The sequence below is a fragment of the Eurosta solidaginis genome, chromosome 4, assembly GCF_040869045.1.
Source record: "Eurosta solidaginis isolate ZX-2024a chromosome 4, ASM4086904v1, whole genome shotgun sequence".
Classification (NCBI taxonomy): Eukaryota; Metazoa; Arthropoda; class Insecta; order Diptera; family Tephritidae; genus Eurosta; species Eurosta solidaginis.
This window is the reverse complement of record NC_090322.1, coordinates 178334673-178356808: the sequence shown is the minus strand read 5'-3', so window position 1 is coordinate 178356808 and position 22136 is coordinate 178334673. Positions and strand designations below refer to the sequence as shown.

Sequence of the window (22136 nt, the reverse complement as noted above, 5' to 3'; positions counted from 1 at the left end):
GTCAAAACAGTACCGGTGCTGCAAAGCTTTAAGCAATTCGAACCCAAAAGTTAAAAAAAATGTTTTTTGGTTCATTTGATGTTATTTCACTTCAATTTTTTTTTCAAGATCGTTATTTTATCTGAAAGTACAACTCCTACTTTTCATAATCCATTTCAAGATTTTAGAAAACCTTATTTTGCTTCTAAGATATCGTCTATTGAATTTAATGAGTTTGACGAATTCGTCATAATGTTGAAATTTTTGCCAAAAACTATAACTAAACAGCGAGGTGCTGGGCTTGTTGTGTGAGAACAGAAGCTGTTGAGAGAATAACAAGAGAGGGCAGAGATCAAAAATTATTAGAATAACTTTTTAAGTTCACTTAAACTTCAAGGTAGCGTGGTGCGCAGGTGGTGGGATCGCCTACCACACCGAAGGTGATGGCTTAAAGTTTCGTTATAAGCAACATTAATATATTTTTGAAACTCTTTTTTTTTAATCAAGATCGCCTTTTGGCAATGGTTTGACATACACTCCCCGTATATTTCAGCCATGAAAACCTTTTCTGCGAAATGTTAAGAGTCGCCATAAAACATAAGACACTTTGTAGGACAATTGGAAAGGTACCATGAAACAAATTAGAAGAGTAGTTTGGCCTAAATCGCCTCGGGGTTATACCGCGCCTTGCTTTTATTTTTCTTAAATTAATTTTATAGCTTCTACTAATATTAATAGATTTGAGTAAACAGTTTTGGATCGCGGAGTTATACCGCGCCTTGCTTTTATTTTTCTTAAATTAATTTTATAGCTTCTACTAATATTAATAGAATTGAGTAAACAGTTTTGGATTGCATCGAATTTTTCGACTCCTTTTGGATTTTGCCACCTATACAAATTTGACTATTTTTTCAACTTTTGTAATTTTAATCGCTTGCATATAGAAAATATTCAATATGTATTCGAATCTGTAATTTTTCTCCTTAAGCAGCTTCAGTTATCTTTTAAGCTACAGCAAGAAATATATTAATTAAACCAAATTAGTTAAATATATTATATAAATAACTAAAATTAGTTATAAAAGCTTAAATAACTTATTAAATATTACAAAAAAAAAGGTAGCTGGAGTTTGCTTCTACAACTTAATGCAGTCAAAGGGATTGACGCGCTTTGCAAGCTATAATAAAAAAATGTGCATCAAGCCCCATGACAACTCCCAAACTTTCCGAGTTTTTTAAATTTTTCGTTTTTGGCCAGCATCTCAAGTACTTAGCACTAACGCCTTTCTACCCTCTTTGCAATCTTAAATCAGGTATTTGCAAATAATTATTATTTGCAATATATATATATTGCAACCATTTCGGAATTTTCTTTAAGATTATTTCTTTATTATTTCGTTGACTACGAAATGATAATCCTGAAATTGTAACCTAATAGTGAGAAACAATCCCGAAATCATCCCTAAATTTTCCAGACTTATCTTAAAAGTCCACAATTTTTCGGGGACTAAAATATCGAAGAAATATATTTATGAAAAATATTCGACACATGAAAAGTGGGCATCCTTTATGTCCATTTTAGGTACAAATGTTCTTTGTGGCCAGATGAAGAACTGCACCGATGCACGAATGAATAACGATAATGTGGTTGGTAACCTTAATTTTTTTCGCTAAAGGCTACCAATTTTTTTGTTGAAGCCGGATTTATTTTCGGCAGCGTTCCAAAGAACTATTCCCGAAAATACCGTTGTGATCTCGAAATCGTCCTTAAAACGATTCAGATATTACTACCAATAGTGATTAGTAAGATACAGTTTTTTTCGTAAGCTAACATTTTTTCTGCCGATGCCGCGTTTGTTTTTGGAGCGTTCACGGAATTTGATTCCTATGGAAACAAGATGTTGCCCCGTCGTTGTTCCAAAAGACTCCCAATCATCCTAAAAACCACTTTTAAATAATCCCGAAATGAGCCAAGGAGAACCCCGAAATAGTTCTTAAAATCTTTACACAATGATATCTAAATGACAAGTTATAGATCCCGAGAAGGTCCCCATAATCATCTCGGTATGATCCCAAAATTATTCCCAAATGACATTGTTTCAAATGGTTCTTTAACACAATTAACCATTATTTGACTTAAAAAAAGCTAGATTTGTATTTAATACGGGTCTTGTTAAGATTTAATTTGTGCATTACAGAAATCAACCTATAAAACCAAAATTAATTACACATTGTAAGTGTAAGAACACAAGATTCGACTTTGGAAAAAGATGAAAAATTTTTTATTTCAAATTTCTATTCTCTTCTATATAGATATTGTATAAGCGTTACCGGAAATACTAGTGAAGTTCCTTAAATATATTTTTCAACATAGGACATTTTTTTCTTTTTTTATTCCTCAGCAGCAAACCAATTTTGTGAAACTGTGTATTTATTTTATTAATTTTCAATATACTTCTTTATACTTTTATAAAATTTCTTATTCTTGTTGCATATTAGCCGCTAATTAGTTGCGAAAAGGAAGATTGTGTCTCTCTTATTTAAACGATTTTGTTGGTGTTGAATGAACTTTACAGATTGAAATTCGACTTAGCTGGTATTTTTTGGAGTACCGCGGAAGGACAGCTGTGAAGAGTACCTTTTAAGAAACAGGTCACTACATTGCGATTGCCAGAAGGCATACCTATTGATTAGCCTACGACGATTTAAAAGCCAAATCCTATTTTGTAAAAGAAAATTCTAATTTAGGCCCCGAATTAAATAGTTATCCGAAATTATAATTCGGGCGCAAATATATATAATAAACCATTTACTTAGAAAAGAGCGACAATATTTTTCTCCTTTTTTGTCCTTACGAGAACGATTCGTTAGCTACACGTAAACTCAGCACAGCACAAAAAAAAAGTATATAGAAAAGCGCGGCAAAATTGTTCTCTTCGCAACTAATAAGCACATAATTTGCGACAAAATACCGTTCTTTTAATTTTTTCAACCGCCGAAGGTGCTTTGTTAACTTCAAGTTCTTTCTGTCTTTTAGAGACTTTTCTAAACATATACCGATAAATGTGTCAACCATAAGACGAAATATATTGATACTATATTACCTTGAATACAATAATGGCCGAGCCACAATGAAATTTTTCATATATGTAGGTGCCTTCAACGTAATCTTTTGCATTCCAATAACATCGCCACAATCAACCAAGATGTTGCCTTTGCAAATATACAGGAACTTCAGACTCGGCTATTCAAGTTTATTTCGCCTTGTTCATAAACTTTCTCACTATACAAGAAAAATACTTGCTAACATATTTTGTGTTCTATTCATTTGTTAAATTGCAGTTTTTAATTTAAAAATTAAATTTTAGGAAAGTACCAACAAGTGGGAAAAATAATTTCACTCGCAAAGTATGAAAGCACCTTTATCCAAATCAAATGCCAAATTCTACTTCTTATGCTTTGCTTGCAACAAAAGTTGGAAGATGTCTACTTTTTCATGTCAGATGGCGCTACTGTCGCTCTATCTGCCGTTCTCCGTAAAAATACGTGAAATCAACTCATAATGCATAAGATTGTGGTAAACGCATCGAAAAACTGCTTATTTGACGGCTATTAACACTCGTTCAATAACTACAAAGTATGAACCTATATGTATGTACATTTGTAGTGATTGTATATATGTAACAGTTTTTGCCTTATATGTACAGTGTATGAGAAGACATAATTCAAGGTGTGTTTTTTTAAGCCAGTGCACATGTATGTATTTATGGCTATGCTCATATTTGTGTTTTCTGCAAATAGTTGTTTCTTTGTAGATTTTTTTTCTAAAACAGAGTTTTAGGTGTATGTGTCTACTCTTACTTTAGGTGCATGTATTTGTGTTGTTTGATTCTGGCTATTAGTACATATTTTTGAAGATATTCTTTTAATGCACGCATATGACGAACGAATATGATTATGTGTGTATGTATGCATTTCACAGTTTGATTGACAAGTGAAAAAATAACGAACACATGAGAGATTGTAGATAAAACGCAACAGATGAGAAGATGCGATGAATGAGAGAACGGTAGTAAAGTTAGATATATATTAGTTTGTGTTATTATACTTTTTTGATCAATTGCATTTAGTTACTAATAATTTGTTTTTTCTTGTTTTTTTTTATTTTTGGAATAAAACACATTATTAATATTAATTTATTAGTTCTGTACCCATATCAATCCCATAACCAAGTCTATCTCGTTCACGCATCTCCTGTAGTCGAGCGGGACTCGGCGAACGCGATCTTTGACATAGACTTGTTGTCCCATATGTGGGAAAAGGCAGTTCTGTACGCCTACTGCGCGTATAATGGCCACCATAACGAGAAGGCGAAGGCGAACGGGCCGGACTTGTCGATGCTGACCATGAACCTATACAACAACAACAACAACAATACACAGGGGTTTTGGTAGTATCAAATCTCATTTTGCTTTTACATATAACATGTCCATAAAAAATAACAATAGAATTTATTAATTATATATGTATGTACATAAGCAGGTATTAACTGTTTTGGGTGCTATCTAGGTACATAAATATGTATATGTATGTATAAAAGATAAATATGTTCCATATGTTAATTAATATGTACAAAACGCATTCACAAATTGTATTTTTTTACGCTAGAAAGGCAGCATATTTGCTCTAAAAGGTTGTGTGTGTAAAATCAGCGTTGCCGTGTGTTTAGAAAAAAAAACATTTATAATTAAAAAAAAAACGATTTGCGGGCGGCGATGGTTACTGGTACTGAGCAGGTTCTGTTGAACGTGCCTAAAACTATTCCACATAATTTGGATAAAAAACATTGATTATATATGTACGAAATTAGTTAATAAAGCGAATAGGCAGTTCACAAAGCGTGCAGCGGGGCATTCATACGGCTGAGTGGATAAAGGCATCAGTCCTTAGACCAGTATGTATGTTGGAGATTTCAAGGTAAGATCCCAAAAAGCGAGCTGATGATGAAGTAAAATTCCGTAACATGTTCCAGTAACCCTCGCCGTGTGCAAAAATATAAATAAAAAAAAGAAATAAAATATATGGAAAAATTGTTAACAAACAAAATTGTACCGGTTAGTCCATATCTAGCACAAAAAACTCTACTAAAAATATACTCAAAATTTTACAAATATTTTTGCACCACTTTTGTCCATAATAGAAGAGCTGTAGAAATTAAAATAAATATAAGTTGATGTTCAATCTACATCTACATTACATAGTTTGTTACAATAAATTTATAAGAGCTTCAAAGCCGTATTATCTGTTTGTTCTAAAAAACCTATGTTAAGTATCTCTCCGCTTGCCTACATTCCAAAAAAGTGGCCAGAATTAAAGATAGTATTCATAACAAAGCCAGGGAAACCCGAGCAACTCACCTGGACGTGTCGACCAATTAGCCGCAGTTCGTTCTCCTAAAGGGTATGGTGAACATTTTGGATCAGCATTTTACGGAGGGCAACCTAAACCAAAAAAATCACTCTTGAGCTGGGACGGACAACCGAGTCAATTGTGGCCACTAGGGGATGCCTTCAAGCGCGTGTACTATCTTATTTCTTGTGAACCGTAGTCATAGATGTCCTCTTTCAGTAACGGAAATCCAATAGACTTGACACACAAGGGTTTGTAAATAAGATAATAAAACAGTATCCAATCACATGCAACAAGTCCTGCACATCAAAGAAAGATGATGTGATACCAAAGAACTGCCTATCAATCCTAAAAAAAATGCACCATCCCTAGGTGGCAACAAAATCACATTGAATGCAAGAAAAATACCAAAGGTTTACGCTGGACAGAATCCTCACGTGGAATGCTCATCTGGATGCTACCTCAAACAAAACAGCAAGAGCTTTCTTCGCCAGCACTCGAACCTATGGCAAAGTATGGGGGCTATCACCGAAAATGGTATACTGGACATTCAGTACTGTCAAGTTAAAGGGTACAATGAGAACACTGCCCGCTGATGCACTTATTGCCTTAGTGGGAATATTTCCTTTCCCTATTGTAATAGAGAAAGAGGCAACATTCGCTCTTTGAGCTAAAGAGCGGAAACTTGACAGGGTATATGCAAATAATAAGAAAACTCATAGGAAATCCCAGTCGGAATCCGTATACTGACCCTGGCGAAGATGTTTGATTCACGGATGGATCAAAATTTGAAACGGGAGTTGGCATTTATGAGCTGAACTTCAAGACATCGAACGGATGGGTTACAGGGCATCAAGGACATGAAGGTAATGAAAACTCAAACTACCTAGCCATGCAGGTTACTATTCTATAGTCCAGAGCCCTTCTGTATATTCATAAATCATCATCTTCCTCAACTCCTATTGGAGCATAGGGCCTCACTATTCATAAATACATAAACGAAAAAACCATAAGTAACTGGGAAACAAAGCAGTTCAGACAACACTGTATTGAATGTCCTGGATAATGACAGGCCAAATTGTTTATACTCCCAGCAACGAGAGTATCAGCCAAACACATTAATCTAAGCAGAGAGGACCTACGGACTCTCAGTGAGTACTATACGGCATACTGTAGTCTACGGTATCACCTAAGAAAGTTAAATATATTCGCCAGACACCGTTTCAATGAGATTTGATCGTGATCTGAGCCAGATAGCTCACTGGAACGCCCTTATTGTGTTTCCCTCGAATTTATAGCAGTGGTGGTCATATGAACGCATAATATTTTATATTGAGCGTTGACGGGCATATCTCGCTTGGGAGGCATATGGCATTTGGAATAAAACAAAAATAATTAAAAACAAATTAAACTAATGAGGTTTTAACTTGGCAACACTGTAGTCTAGTTTATATATGCATGAGTGCAATTTATTAATTGATATGTTTTGATTTATCGATGGCTTGAAAGATGTTTTAGTAAAAAAATATTTATGTTACTACTCAATGTTTAACTTAATATAAGAAATAAAAATATATAAAATATTTCCACTATTGTTAATTTGTTCCTGCATCAAGTTAATCCAAACTACTTTCCACTGATAGGGAGTTGAGGTATTTGATTAGCTTCCGAATGTATGTCCCGCAGCTTCACTAACTCCATTGACTCAGTTCAAAATAGAAATGCCAAAACGTGGGACTTTCTTCCATTCGTGGGATTTTTTTAAACAAAAAAACTAGACAAAAACCAACCAATTTCCAACAAACATATATGCACCACCTAAAACCACGGGTACCGGTGCGCATACGTAACAGTTTTTCTTATAATATTTCATATAAAAGAGTTATATGAATACATACAAACATGCAAGTTAAATTAATATAAGGCCCACTTGCAGAACGGTAAGTTATTTTTTTTTAGCTCAAAGTTATTAAAAAAATTGTGAAACATTTATGAGTTTAACCCTTTATGTCCAATTAACTCTGAGTTAAAAAGTTAACTTGCCGTTCTGTAAGTGGACCTAAGCGTATCAGGAATTATGTCATGCGAACACATCTTTATTGCTTGCAAAATCACATTGTTACGAATTTTGAAAATTCCTCGATAATCCTTCGCCTTATATTATCGTTGGAATCACTGAACTGGCGAATAAATAAACGCAAACGTTCTGAATAAAAAGCTCCTTATTATCAGTACTACTGAGGATTTAGATCTTCACAATTTCATGTATTCGCATACTTTATTTATGGCGTGTTAAAATCAAACTGATTAATTAGTCGTTAACTTGCGCTGTTTATATACTCTCAGTTGTCACGTTCGCCTTTTTCACCCAAGGCTTCGACTTTTCACGAATAGCTTTCTCGAATAGTTGGTTAATTATAGCTCGTTTCTGTGCCTCATAGTTGCTTATTTATTTCTCATATCTGTATCTCATATTGTCTCTTGCCTTCTATGTATATGAGTGTCTGACCGTTTTCTATTTCATCTGCTGGCCTTGCTGTTGTTGTTGTCCAGCATTTATTACTAGAGGCATAATGAGGTATCGAAACTGGTAGAACTAGGCAAACTAGGCAAACTGAGTATATAACAGCGGCGCAGCCAAGTGATGCTCAATCAGTTTAACTTTAAAACATGGTGAGTGAAGTAAACGAGTAATATAGTTGTGACGTAGTACTATATTACTACCATAGTAGTGTTAGAAATGAAGAAGAGTTTGCTAAACTGAATGTTTGACTTTTTGACTCGACAGAGTAGCGCTTCGAAAGATAACAGAATGTCAAGAATAATCAAGAATTTCTCAAAATTCATAACAGTCTTTCCCGAATTTGAGAAATTAAGTTTTTTATTTTTAACGCGCTTATCTTCACTTGCATTATTGCATATAAGAAATTATTTTATACCTAATAATAAATAACTTAATTAAAAAAAAAAATTTTAGTTAAGCGGTTTTATTGAAAACAATACTTACATGAATTAATAATAATAAAAGCTAGAAAATAATTAGGTAGGTCCCTTTAACTTAAATTATTTTATTTTCAAGTTTTTAGTCTTTATTTAATTGCCTATTATTTCTCATTCTATTTAGTTCATTTAGTGACTCATTATTACAAGGACTCTTTCCTGACAATTTGTTACAATCTAAGTCCTCAATACATACTACTTCCAAAGACTTTACTCGACTCTGCGCAACATATGCTTGTCCCTCCTCGGACTCCAAAATATTTTGATGTCACTTCTACCGGTATGTAATATTTGTTCTAAATATGAGCCGAATCGGACATCATAGGTCCCTTTCTATTCTTGTATGTATTATGTGTTCCAACTATCAGCCAAATCGGACCACAAATACGATTTTTTTTAATATATCGATCCTTGCGCCACCTAGCGGCGATTTTTTCATAGGTCGCTTTCTATTCATGTATGTATTATGTGTTCCAAATTTCAACAAAATCGGACCACAAATACGATTTTTTGAAATATTTCGATCAGTGCGCCACCTATCGGAGTTTTTTCTTATTATTGCCTTGTCATCGGGTTCAAAACTATATTCCAAGTTTCAAGCTTGTAGCTTATCGGGAAGTTATTTAAATTTCAATTACAAAATTCATGCCGGCCAGCCAGCTAGCCTGTCAAGTCAAGCTAAATAAAACCGTTTAGAAACAAAAATAATGTTATCCGTACACCCCGAGTACCCGTATTTTCAGGTGGTACGTATATGCTTGCATGTAATTGGGTGGTTTGTGATAACATCTCCCGCTTTTTGTTAGATATAAATTATATAACAAAGCAAACCACACAGATTATCGAATCCAGGTTCGATTTCATTAAGGTGATGAGCGGAACATTGTTACAATCTATTAAGTCTTATGGGACAAAAGCATAAATAGAATTGGAATCTTACAATGGAAAATTCTTTCAGGTAAGAACCGTACAAAATGGCATACCCATGCATAGCGATTTTTAGCTCAACTTTACAAAAAAAAATCGAAGAACAAATCAGCGACCATTGTAGTGCTTTTGTCTGATGATTCTGTACTGACATAAACGAGTGTGAATTATAGCTCTTGATATGCAAGGTTAGTGCTATGTTAATGGCTTTCAGGAATTTGGTCCAATGAGGAAGATGTCCTTATTAGAAACCGGTCGAAACCATGTTATTATTGGTTTAATAGAAACACTCAAACTTTAAGTTATTTGAGCCAAACTTTATAAAAGCCATTTACCTAGTGTGGTTTTATTCTAATTTACTACGTAATGTGTTCTAATGTATGTATAGCTATGTTTTTTATGTTTATATACAGATGCAGTCATGTATAGAAAACACCGTTAGTTAGCATGCATTGTAAAATTGTTTTTGTTAGAAAAGACAAAATTTAACAAAATACAAAATAATTTTCAAAGAAATAAGGTAAAGCGCATTCAATATTATATCGGCCAGCAATTTATTCATGATGCATTTATGTGTATAAGTATTTACAGATTCTAGTAAATAAAGTTTATATATTGGCATAATATTTTCATTATTTTAAATAACACAGGTCAAGAAATTTTAGCGTGAGACAAAAAAAAAATAATTTTTGCAATCGAATAATATTTTGTGTATTCAGTTTATGCTTAAAGCTTTTTTGGGTTACATACAGTATCGCACAGAAAAAACAGCAGTGGCAATTTTTATCAAATTTCGCCAGTTAAACTCTTATTTTTTATTCCGATATTTTAAGGAAATATTTCAATAGGGGTACTCTCTCAGTCTAGGAAGCGTAGTAAACGAAGAAAATATTCGAAGAGGTAAGGAAACAATTTTTATTTTATGCATACAAAATGTTTACAAATCTGCCGTGTTTTTTTCTAATAAAAAATTCCATTTCATCATATTTGTCATATTTATAAATTTTCTATTAAAGTGTACATGGGTTTGAGTATAGAAAATATAGGAACCGTAGACAATTTTTTATACTCGGCGTGTTTTTACACAGAGTATATAAACTTTGATTGGAAAACGGTTGGTTGAACAGGTATAAAGGAATCGAGATAGATATAGACTTCCATATATCAAAATCACCAGTATCGAACAAAAATTTGATTGAGCCATGTCCGTCCGTCCGTCCGTCAGTCTGTCTGTTAACACGATAACTTCAGTAAATATTGAGATATCATCACCAAATTTGGTACACGAGCTTATCTGGACCCAGAATAGATTGGTATTGAAAATGAATGAATGAATCATCCAAAATCGGATGATAACCACGCCCACTTTTTATATATATAACATTTTGGAAAAAACAAAAAATCTGATTATTTAGTAAATAATACACCTAGAATGTTGAAATTTGACTTGTGGTCTGATATTGAGACTGTTCATACAAATTTTAAAATTTTTTTTTAAAATGGGCGTAGCACCGCCCACTTGTGATAAAATCAATTTTACAAATATTATTAATCGTAAATCAAAAATCGTTAAACCTATCGTAACAAAATTCGGCAGAGAGATTACCTTTACTATGAGGAATGCTTTTAAAGAAAAATTTACGAAATGGGTTAAGGACCACGCCTACTTTTATATAAAAGATTATTAAAAGGATCGTGGACAAATAAAATAAGCTATATCTATGCAAAAAAGAGCTTTATATCAATAGTATTTCATTTCCCAAGTGGATTTATAACAGTAAGTAAGAAAAACTTCAAACTTAAAAAAATGGGCGTGGCACCGCCCTTTTTATGACTAAGCTATTTTCTGTGTTTTGGGAGCCATAACTCGAAGAAAAATTAACGGATCGTAATGAAATTGTGTACACATATTTTCCTTATAGCAGAAAATATTTTTAGTAAAAATGGCCGGGATCGGTTAAAGACCACGGCAACTTAGATATAAAACAAGTTTAAAAGGGTCGTAGACTAGAATAATTAGCTATATCTTAGCAAAAAATAGTTTTGAATCGATGATATTTCACTTATCAAGTTTTACTGTAAGAGGAAATGGGGAGACATTTTTCTTTTAAACGGGCGGTGCAACGTGTTATGTAGAAAAGTAATTTATCTGAAATGAAATGTACAATTGAAGCTCACGCTGAGTATATAATATTCGGTTACACCCGAACTTAGACGCCTTTACTTGTTTACAAATGTATTTTGCTGTTGCTTGTAGAAAACTTTTGACAGTAAAATGGAAAACTTTCTACGTTTTCTATGGATTCTAGACAGAGAGTATACCCTGAACCTATGAAAATCAATACCAAAAAAACTTTTTTGAGGTCTCGAAATATTTTTGAGTATGCAGTTTTTGTAGCCCAATCAATTTTAATCTTACACAGTACAGCTTATATGCCTCTCAAAATAGGCTTTGATTTTTAACAATTTTTTTTTTACTAAGGGTGTTTCAGATTTTCTTTCATATACAAAAAAAAAATGTTTTACGCTCTTGATGAAGGAAAATCTAAAACACCCTTGGAAGAAGATATTGTTAAAAATAAATGCATATTTCGAGAGACCTATAACTTCTTTTTAAGACTAAAAATGATTGGGCTACAAAACTGTATCTTAATATATAAAAAACACGTGTCACAACATTTTTGGGCGCGATGGACTCCTAAACTGCTGAACCGATTTTGAATTTGTTTTGCACCCCGTATGTAGCCTGATCTAACTTGAGAGATAGGATAGGTTATATCTCAGTTTATAGTCGCAATATTATTTTATTGCAATTTTTTTTATTTATTTTTATACGTAATAATAAAATGTTACGTATACGCAGTGGCACTCATATTTTCAGGTGGTGCGGATATACTTCCGTGTAATTGCTTGGTGTTTAATTAAACAACTTGCTTATCAATAAAAAAATTATAGCGAATGATATCAAGTATAGCACATCACCAGGCCCGCCGAGAGGGTTGGGCGGGGGGTTGGGGGCAGGGAGTTTCTGAGGGGGCCCGCGATTTCGAGGTACTATGACATTTTTTTTAATTCAGGAGAGTCTTTAGTTGTGCAGAGGGTAATTTTCATACCCCTGGGTGACTAGGGTTTCGAGATATAGGCCAAAACGTGGGCCAGTGAATGCCTCGACAGTGTTTATACAATATGGATATCAAATGAAAGCTGTTGATGAGTGCTTTGGTACAGAGTAATATATTATCCAGAGACGGACTGGGACTGGGATTAGGACTAGGACTGGGACTGAGACTCGGAGTGGGACTGGGACTGGAATAAAATACATACCACCCTCTGGGACAGGCAATAAGGGATGCAGAAGAATGAGAAGAAATTTAGAGAAGAGAAAAGAGAGAAGGAGATTGAGAAAGAGATAGAATGAGACGAAGATGGAGATAGATGAAGCGAAAAAGACGGAGGGAGTAGTGAATAAAAGGATTAGGAAAAAGTGAAGAGGGGGGGAGGGCAGAGTCAGACGGAAAAAGCTTATTAAAATGTATGCAGATAGGCAAAATTTAGGGCAGGACAACGTCTGCCGGGTCTTCTAATACTCATATAAAAAGTTGCAAATTATCGTAAAAATCTCTCGAATTTTCGGTTTTAATTTGCATAGTTTCAGTTTCAAAGTTCAGATTTTTCTTAAAATGTCGAATGTAAAAAAAGATTTTAATTTATCAAATTTGATAAAAGTTGCTACTGAAATTTTTCTGTTCGCTGCTGTGATATGTGACAAAACAAAGTTAGTTTAGTTTAAAATCTATAAAATTGTGCTTTCGTGAAAATTACGGCGTAGAGGTTGGTTTAAATTTTAAGGCAAACGAGTAAGGACCGGACTGTCTTCGGATGTGCCGAAGGCCTAATAACATTCATTAATGGAGCTGAACAATAACGTTTTGAAATTTCAAAAATTCATAAAATCTGAACAATCGGTTGATGGGATATATTTTATAAATACGACCGATCTCAATGATTTTTTTTAGACAAATGCATGCCTTATATATGCACATTCTGTAAAATTTCAAGTTTCTAGCTGTTAAAATGATGCAGAAATTACGAAACCTTTTATCTGAAAAATCGGTTGTATGGGATATATATTATATGCATAATCGCTCTTTACAATTTCTCCCGAAAACAATGTATGTTTTATATGTAATCTCAGGCGGAATTTTAATCTTCCAGCTGTTAAAATAAAGAAAAATGACAAAAATCTCTCTTTTTCGAAAAATGCTATATTGGTCCGAAATGTGGGCAGCCCACCAAATATCACCAAGATATCTGAAAAATTGAGGAATTAGTTTGCGTTTAAATAGACACACGGACCGACGTATAAACAGACATGGCTAAATCAACACAGCTCCTCATCCTGATCATTTCGGTATACTTATTGGTGGGTCAATTCTCTTCTCTTTTAAGTACTTACAATTTTGAAATTCGTGACTAACCTACTATACCATTTCATTTTCAAGAAAGGTATAAAAAATGTCTACACTACCATTTAACTGCAGTAGTAAATAGAACGTTTGAAATTGTGTACAAAAAAAGTTTTAAAAATGTCTTAAGCCATGAGTGGTTTCAATCAAACTAAAATTTTTAGTCTTGTAGTCTTGCTAGGCCTATGAAGCACTCTGCTTGTGGACTTGTAGCTGTGACAGTTAGAACGGACTATCTAAAGCACAGCAATTTGTTTGTTACATGCTTCGGCACCCGCCGATTCTTCATCAGATACTTTTTGAGTACTGGAGAACGATGCGCTGTGGCAGCGAACAGGAAAAAAGCAGTGGCAAATTTAATAAAATTTCGTTGTAATTGAGAGAAGACTTCTATGAATTTTGTAACTGAAATACAAATTAATTTAAAAAACGTTTTTGAAAAAATTTTTAAATTCGAGAAAAATTTATTAAAAAATTATTTTTCAACTATGAAAAAATTTAAAAATAATAATTATAACAAAAATTATTGTCAAAAGCCCGGAGCTCGAAATCGTACCAAGAAGCCTTTATATATTACAAGCTTATATCCGTGGGTTCCACCCCACGTTTCTATAAAAATATGCAAAATAAATGACACAAATTTTAAAGTTATTTTAAGGATGTGTATTTGCGAATTTAGGTACTGCTGAAACAATAGGATATACAATATTTTTTGTAAATTATTTGGAGTATAAATAAAAAGATTTTTTGATGAGCCAACTCTGGAGTAGGCTACCTATAATTGGCCATGGGTGAAACATGAGTTGGCAAGATTGACTCCTACTACAGCTAATGACTGTCCTTGAGCTTTATTGATAGACATTGCGAAAGCTAACCTAATAGGAAATTTGAAAAATAAAATAAATGTAAGGCGCGATAACCTCCGAAGAGATCTAAGGCCGAGTTTCTCTTCCAATTTGCGTCATGCTCCTCTTGATTTTCCCTACAAATTGACCGGACGGGACCTACATGTTTTATATCGACTCCGAACGGCATCTGCTAGGCAGATGAGTTTTCACTGAGAGCTTTTCATGGCAGAAATACACTCGGAGCGCTTGCCAAACACTGTCGAGGGGCGACCCCGCTTAGAAAAATTGTCTTCTAATTGAAAAACCTTATTTCTAAAATTTTGATGTTGCTTTGCCCGGGTGTGAACCCAGGGCATTCGGTGTGGTAGGCGGAGCACGCTATCATCACACCACGGTGGCCGCAAAGGAAATTTGAGGCGTTTGCAATTTAAAAGCATATCTGTCGGTATTAATTGAATCCTTGGTATGAAAATTTTGTTGTTTTCGAAATTTCCCGGTCAAATCATTGCTTCAGTGACATTGGAAGTTTTGTGATGATAAGCCTTGTCGCATTAAGCATAATATTATGTACCCTTTTTTAAGGATCAATCGATGAGGAGGAATTCCTGGTGGCTGCAAGGAGTTAAGAAACTTAGCCGGACAATGCACAGCTTGCGATTCCTCAACGACTGTGTCAATGGATTGATAAGTAGTATCGTTTGTTTGAATTTTATATAGATATAGAAGATGTATACAGACTGAAATTAACAAAAAATTTTAACGGCGGCAGATTACTAAACGTCCAAACGGAATAACAGCCAAACTCAAGTCTGTAGTTAAACTTTAGCTGTTAGAATAACCTAAGTTTGTACGGCAGCCATAGTTCTCAAAAATCCCATTTGCAGGGAAGGTGCCACGCCTGCTTTTCCCCAATTTCACATTTTACTGGAGGTGTTAGGGATTGACCTCATATAACTCCTTACTGAATTTCAATGTTCTAGAATGAATACCTTCAGAGTTATGTAGTATCAAAGATACCATTTGTATGACAGGTGCCAGGCCCCTTTTATATATCGAAATTATTTTTAGCCTATGACCATCCCTGGAAGGTTTCAAGTGGGTTATGCAAATTTGGTTGTGATCGGTCGATCCGTTTAGGACGCAACCCGATCTATACCACATACATACATATATACATACATAAATTGAATTTTATATATGTATATAGATGTACAGATACTGTAATTTGAATCAAACATATCAGGTTTTCGTAGACCTGTGTTAGTTAAAATTGCAAACAAGACCACACATAGATATTTACATATTTAACCCTAAACGTACAAAGGTAATGAAATACAATTTTATTAGTTTCCTCTAGACCGCTTTTCAAATAATGTCAAAAATGAACTACAAGCATAATTACAAAATATTTTAATTTATTTTGTTTTTAAACCCAAAATTTTAAGTAAGCTCTGGCATTTTGCTAGACCAGGGGCCCTATTCAGTAAATGTGAGTTTTAAAATGTACACTTTTTCTTCATATAATTTTTATGAAAGAAAAATGTACATTTCAAAACTCATACTTACTGAATAGGGCCTCAGCACTAAGTAAGTTCAGGGTTAAATAAATTCTATTAAAATTTAGTAAAAATAAATTAAAGGTTTTTATCAGTGTAATTGAAAAATTGAAACTTTTAAAACATAAAACAAAATAATAAATAGGCATATTTTACTGCTCTACAAATATGGTAAATATTTATATCTACCTCTTGGATAACGCGGATGCCCATATCCGTGCCTAGGATGACGGGTCTCCTTAACCATCTCTACAACATTAGATACGGTATCGGAGAACCCAATATCATGATGTATGTATTGATGGCCTCGCCGTCTAGGACTTGGAGATCTGGCCAATGGAGATCCGTTATGTCTGATTTAGTATGATTATTGCAATAATAATTTATAATTGTTAGAACAATTTTAAACTCAGACAGCAGATATTATACACAAATAATTTTCATATCTAAATATAAAGACTTAGAATTGTAACAAGAGAGTATGGATAATTTGATTTTTCCTTAATTATTGATAAATGTCTGGATTGATTTTCACACTTTTACAGAAAAACAGTTTTCTCTTTTTTTATTAATTTCCTTCTTTAACCAGACGGTTCTTTCGACATTTTTCGGACGTGCTGAGTCCCATCCTAGGATGAATTCAGCTCTTACCGTATTTATAATTCAGAGAAAGCGAATAAATTTGCATTTTTTTTTTGGAAAAAAGTCGATTATTAAGAGGGAAAATTTACAAATAGTCATATTTAATCATTCAAAGAAAAGCGAAATAAGACCAAATTTATTAAAAAATTTGGGAAAAATTTAAACAACACGACGTGAGGACATACAAGACGACAGCTGTTTCGATTATATCTTGTATGTCTCTTCAAAGCTTTTTATCCCGGGAGTGGGATTTGAACCCGCACTCCTGCGTTGATTAAACTGTTGACAAACACATTCAGTCAAAGCCATGCCTTTGTTGTTTTGCAACTTCTCCCAATTGCCTTCTAAGGGCATATATTTATTCTTTGGACAGTACATACTTTGTGTGTTTCCTTGAACCAAAGCTTATTTTGCTTTGCGCTATTTAAGAAAGCTCAAACTAATTAACGATTGGATTAGTTTTTCAAACTCTTTGGTTTTGTTTTAAAACAAGAAGTGTATACAAGTTACTATATCCAGATTTTTTATTTTTTTTTGGGTCCGTTTTAGAATAATTTTCGAATTTTAACTTATCGTTCAGAAAAGTTTAAAATTTAAACCGCATAAAATAAAAAAAACAACAGTAAATTGAATGACTCCCAATTTAGGTGAATAAAGTTTGAAAAATTGCTTAAACCGATTAATGGCTTAAAATTTAGGCTGAAATTGGCTGAATCGTGTAGTTATAATGTGAGTCAAATATTATTTAACTGATATGCTTACAAATTCAAAATCATTTTTGAATATGATCCATACTCTTTCATTAACAATTCAAGTAATTATGTGTAATTTGTTTGACTTAAAGTGTGATTTTGTCTGTTGAAGTATGCCGAAAATCATTTATTTACGAATTTAACAAAATTCCTGCCTTACCAAAGAAATTCAAAGATTGTATGATGAAAATGTGCATGGACAAAATTTCGATATCGTGCCAGTTCCACTAAAAAATTAAGGAGTTTAATTTAAATATTATTGCTGTCGTGTTAACAGTGCTTCGCCCCATTCAATGGGTGCGACCACTCACAAATTGTTAGCGAAGGCCATACTTAACATCAAATTTAAGACCTTGTTATATCTTTCATTTGTATTTATTTAGTTAATGGTAAATTTTAATTTAAGAAATTTATTGGCATTAAAATTTCCTAAAAAGTCTTTTTGCCTATGGACGGAAATATAGTAGTATAGCGCCATCAATCCTAAAAGCTGCCGGACAACTGTTATGTTTTACAGGCGGAAGTACAAACCGTAACAAAAGCAGTAGAAACACTGGAAGAAAATAGCTTAAACTGCAGCGCGTCAAGTTTTATAGAGACAGCTAAGCAGCAGTTAAGGCAATAATCTCGTATAGCACAGCTCTAAAAGTGTGTTCGGGAATAGATAGCAATGAAAAAGTGGATGGTTTAGAAGGCACGAGCTACACTTGATCGACTAAAAAGGAAAACCAAGGGCAGGGCTGTAAAGTGCCGAAGATCATATGCGCAGGTCTTACAACCTTAGACTAACAAAATTAATCGTATCATTGAAAGGACTGTGGGCTCATGACGGGCACCGCTTTCTTGTGTCACATGTTTTAATTTAGGTCTAGACAGTGATAGCAGATGCAGGAAGTGCGGATTGGAGGAGGAAACGATCGAGCACGTTTTTGCTCATGCCCTGCGTTTGCCGAGTCAAGACTCCACCTTTTAGGAGCTATAAGATCTAGAAGCAACACGTAGCATAGGCCTTAGAAAGCTTCTAGCATTTGCCGAGAGAACGGTGATATTGTATAACATAGGTCCTGGTTTCTGATAGGCGTTTTCAGTTTGGTCGTTTGGACTCATTCAGTCTATTTAACCTCACCTAACCTAGATCAAATTTTCTTCACTTATGGCATTATTTCTAGCGATTGCTAAAAGCTGTCATTCTAGATTCACTATTAATTATACGAACTTTGTCTGGCTTGTGTGAACCTAGAATGTTGTTCACTCTACCTACGCTAGATCTTATGTAGATCATTTTCTATTTATCATACTATGGTTATTTGGAAAAGTTATACTAAAATAACTAGATTTTCGGCACAGCCAAATTTTTACGCATTCATGTATGTATGTATGTTTGTATAATATAAAATTAAACAAAATTTCACTCACCTTAAACTTGGCGAACGACGATGATGACCGTTATGATACACGTGACCAGGATGTAAATGACCAGCATCGGCACCGGTTAACGATTCCTGAGAAGGATGTCTCGACGCATCCTGTAACTCCAGCATCTAATAGATATTATTTGTAAATGAGCATATGTTAGTTTAATTTTATTTTACGATAAAACCAGTAAAAAACAGTTATAAGTAAAACAAATAATTCTGCTACAACAGCCGATACAGTAAGTCAATACTTTTGGCAGGAAGGATTTACAATTATATATTTATGTATGTATGTAGCTATGTTACACATTAATCAATAAATGCACATGAATGAATTCGTTAATTTAATAAATGAGTATGCATATAAGCCAAAAGTTAAATTGTTAAGTATGACGTTGGTAATTTTCGACAAATTTTTTTTTTTTGGTAATAGGGCATAAAACTAATAATGCAGGGTAGGTTTATACATCATATATATGTATATATAAGTAAAATATATAATAGTAAATTACAGTAGTACATATGTAACACTTATGCATATATCTAAATTTATGTATATAACTATTTTCTACTTAAGGCGCTATTATGTGGAATTGCACATTTGCTTGTACTAACTAAATTGTACGGAAGGGTTTTTACTATCGAGATTTTTTTGTATTTTTTTTTTTTTTGGATTTTCACTAAATTTTGTCTAGTTTTGTTTGTGAGAGACTTATTTATTTATTTTCTAATATCGCTCTGTCCTATATTTATATTTTTCTAAATATATAAACAAATAATGATCATCTAAAATCATTTATAAAAGCAAATCAACTAAAAATTAAAATGTTTAAATTAAATAAAAAGTTATTGAATGCATTTTGGCGTACAAAAAAACACTACAACATGTACATACTAAATATATAAATGTTGATTATGCTAATAATTAACTAATCTAATAGCCATAAATTGATTGAAACGCATGCAGCTAATTTCTGCGATAATTAATGAAACAATTATTAAAAAAAAATTGGTTAAGCATTTGCAAGGTAATGTAAGAAAATCATAAATTCATTTGTCCTGAGCAAGTCGATAAGGTGAGTAAAGTGCTCAGCAGATACAATCCGTCGCCTTCATGACGCACGCCGGTTTCGATTCACAGCTCGTAGGCTTAATAGGAGACAAATAACAAATAAATTGTGCATTTTCTCCACGAAATCATATTAATATGTCAAATAGCATTACTTAATTTTGAGCACCATTTTTACATGAACAAATACTAAAAATACCAGAAAAATCAATACGACGTATGCAACGTGACACACGTACTTCAAAAGTAGCAAATTGGCAAAGTATTACGGGTGCGACAAACTGATACAGCCAGCTCAGCTGTCCGATCCAGCGTATTCCGCCACGTACGTGACGTTTTGTATCTGCTTAAGCCATAATGCGTTCAAATTAGATTCCCTTTTTTTTAAATATTAGAACCAAGTTGTTTGACAAAATCGGCTATTCGAAAATATGTACATTAAAGCGATTCACTAAAAATGCTAGAAATGTGCTCTCCCAGTTCTAATACTTCATGAAGATTGCAAGACTTCAGAATACATCTTTTCGGTGACCCCTAATATCAGCGAAATTAATTTTTTCTTTATAACTTTCCTATATTTTGTCAATGTATTCACTCAGTTCACAATTTGTCTTACGAAGTCATTCGCCTAACCGACTACATTCAGCTTTTATGGACGTTTTTATAAATTCGAGCCATATACCATCAAACAAGATTGAGAATAAATACGAATAGATCCAGATATCCGTTGTATGTCATTATCTGATTAAATCTGCTGTACCTATACTGTGCTGATCCTGAAATAAACAGATCCTGCAAACTGTCAGATTACTGTAGTGTTTTTCAGGCGGAATTAGTAGCCGTAACGAAAGCAGTAGAAACACTGGAAGATAAAAGCTTAATCTGCAGCCGAGTTATTTTTTATATTGACAGCCAAGCAGAAATTAAGGTAATAACCTCCACAACACAACGTTTAGAAGTGTGTGAGAGTTTAAGCAAACCCATGGAAAGAATTAGGATAGGATGAAGCATATATCCAAATTGGGTCCCAGGGCATATGAATCAAAACAACGGATGAGATAGCTACGAAGCTTGCTCCGTAGGTGTCCTTATCAGATGGGCAAGAAAAAGAGAAAGCGAGAGTTGCACATGCTCAACCACAGCGGGAAAGGCGTGTACTCATGCGCAAGACTGTAAAGTGTCGAAGATCATGAGTAGGTATTACAACCTTAGACTAAAAAAGTCATTTTTATCATTAAAAAAAAAAAACGACTGTAGGCCCACGATAGATATTCTGACTGAACACTGCCTTCTGGGTTCACATGCTTTTAAAATAGGCAGATGTTAGAGAAGCGGGTTGGAGGAGGATACGATCGAGCACGCTTGGCAGGCTAAGATTACAGCTATTAGGAGTGATACAGCTATCAGATCTAGAAGCAGCAATAAGACGGAGTTATTTTACAACATAGACCCTGGCTTTTTATAGGGCTTTCAGTTTGCTCGTTGAGCAATATTCTGATAATACTATGGATTCATTGAGACAATGTAAATCCTCACGGACCGACCAGTTAAACCTAACCTTATTTTAACAAGAACGATGGAGTTTACTTTACTCCAACTGACTGAAGAATTGCTAACTCGTCAAATTTGAAGCCGATATATACAAACGAATCATCTTTTTGTCTAAGGTACATATGTTGCTGTTGGATCTGTATTTGACTTCAATGCAAAAGTTGGTATTTGAATGGACTGATGTCAGGGGGTATTATTTGCATAAAAACAGTTGGGAGGTAATGGAAAAAATAATAGCGAGACTGCGCGTTGCTATTTTATTTATTTTTTATAAAAGGTAAAATCTGGCTCGAAATAACGTATCAAATAGCCGTCTCAGCTGTAAATGAAATTGCGAAAAAAAATTACTTAAAAAAATCAATCATCCCAGTTTGTACGCGCTATGTTTTGCTTTTGAGTTGAGTATGAATGTTACTTTTTCTGACATGTGCACGTGCGATTTTTTGAGACGGTTATGTGCGACCAGATTCGATAGGTGCTATTAGGGTTTACTTACCAAAAATTCTTTATTTAAGTTAATTTC

The 22136-nt window shown here is 33.8% G+C and overlaps 1 protein-coding gene across 20 annotated transcripts in view; it reads right to left on the bottom strand.

Moving 5' to 3' along the window:
• Positions 1 to 22136, bottom strand: part of cac (cacophony) — a 503311-nt gene that overhangs the window by 18300 nt on the left and 462875 nt on the right. For 16 of the 20 annotated variants that reach the window (XM_067783991.1, XM_067783979.1, XM_067783982.1 and 13 more), the window contains 3 exons: positions 18995 to 19119; positions 16374 to 16537; positions 4190 to 4390 (listed from right to left, as the gene is read on the bottom strand). In XM_067783991.1, the coding sequence (XP_067640092.1) occupies positions 4190 to 4390; positions 16374 to 16537; positions 18995 to 19119 (490 nt within the window). The remainder of the gene's footprint in view (positions 1 to 4189; positions 4391 to 16373; positions 16538 to 18994; positions 19120 to 22136) is intronic. The other 4 variants (XM_067784001.1, XM_067783993.1, XM_067783994.1 and 1 more) reach the window with 2 other exon arrangements.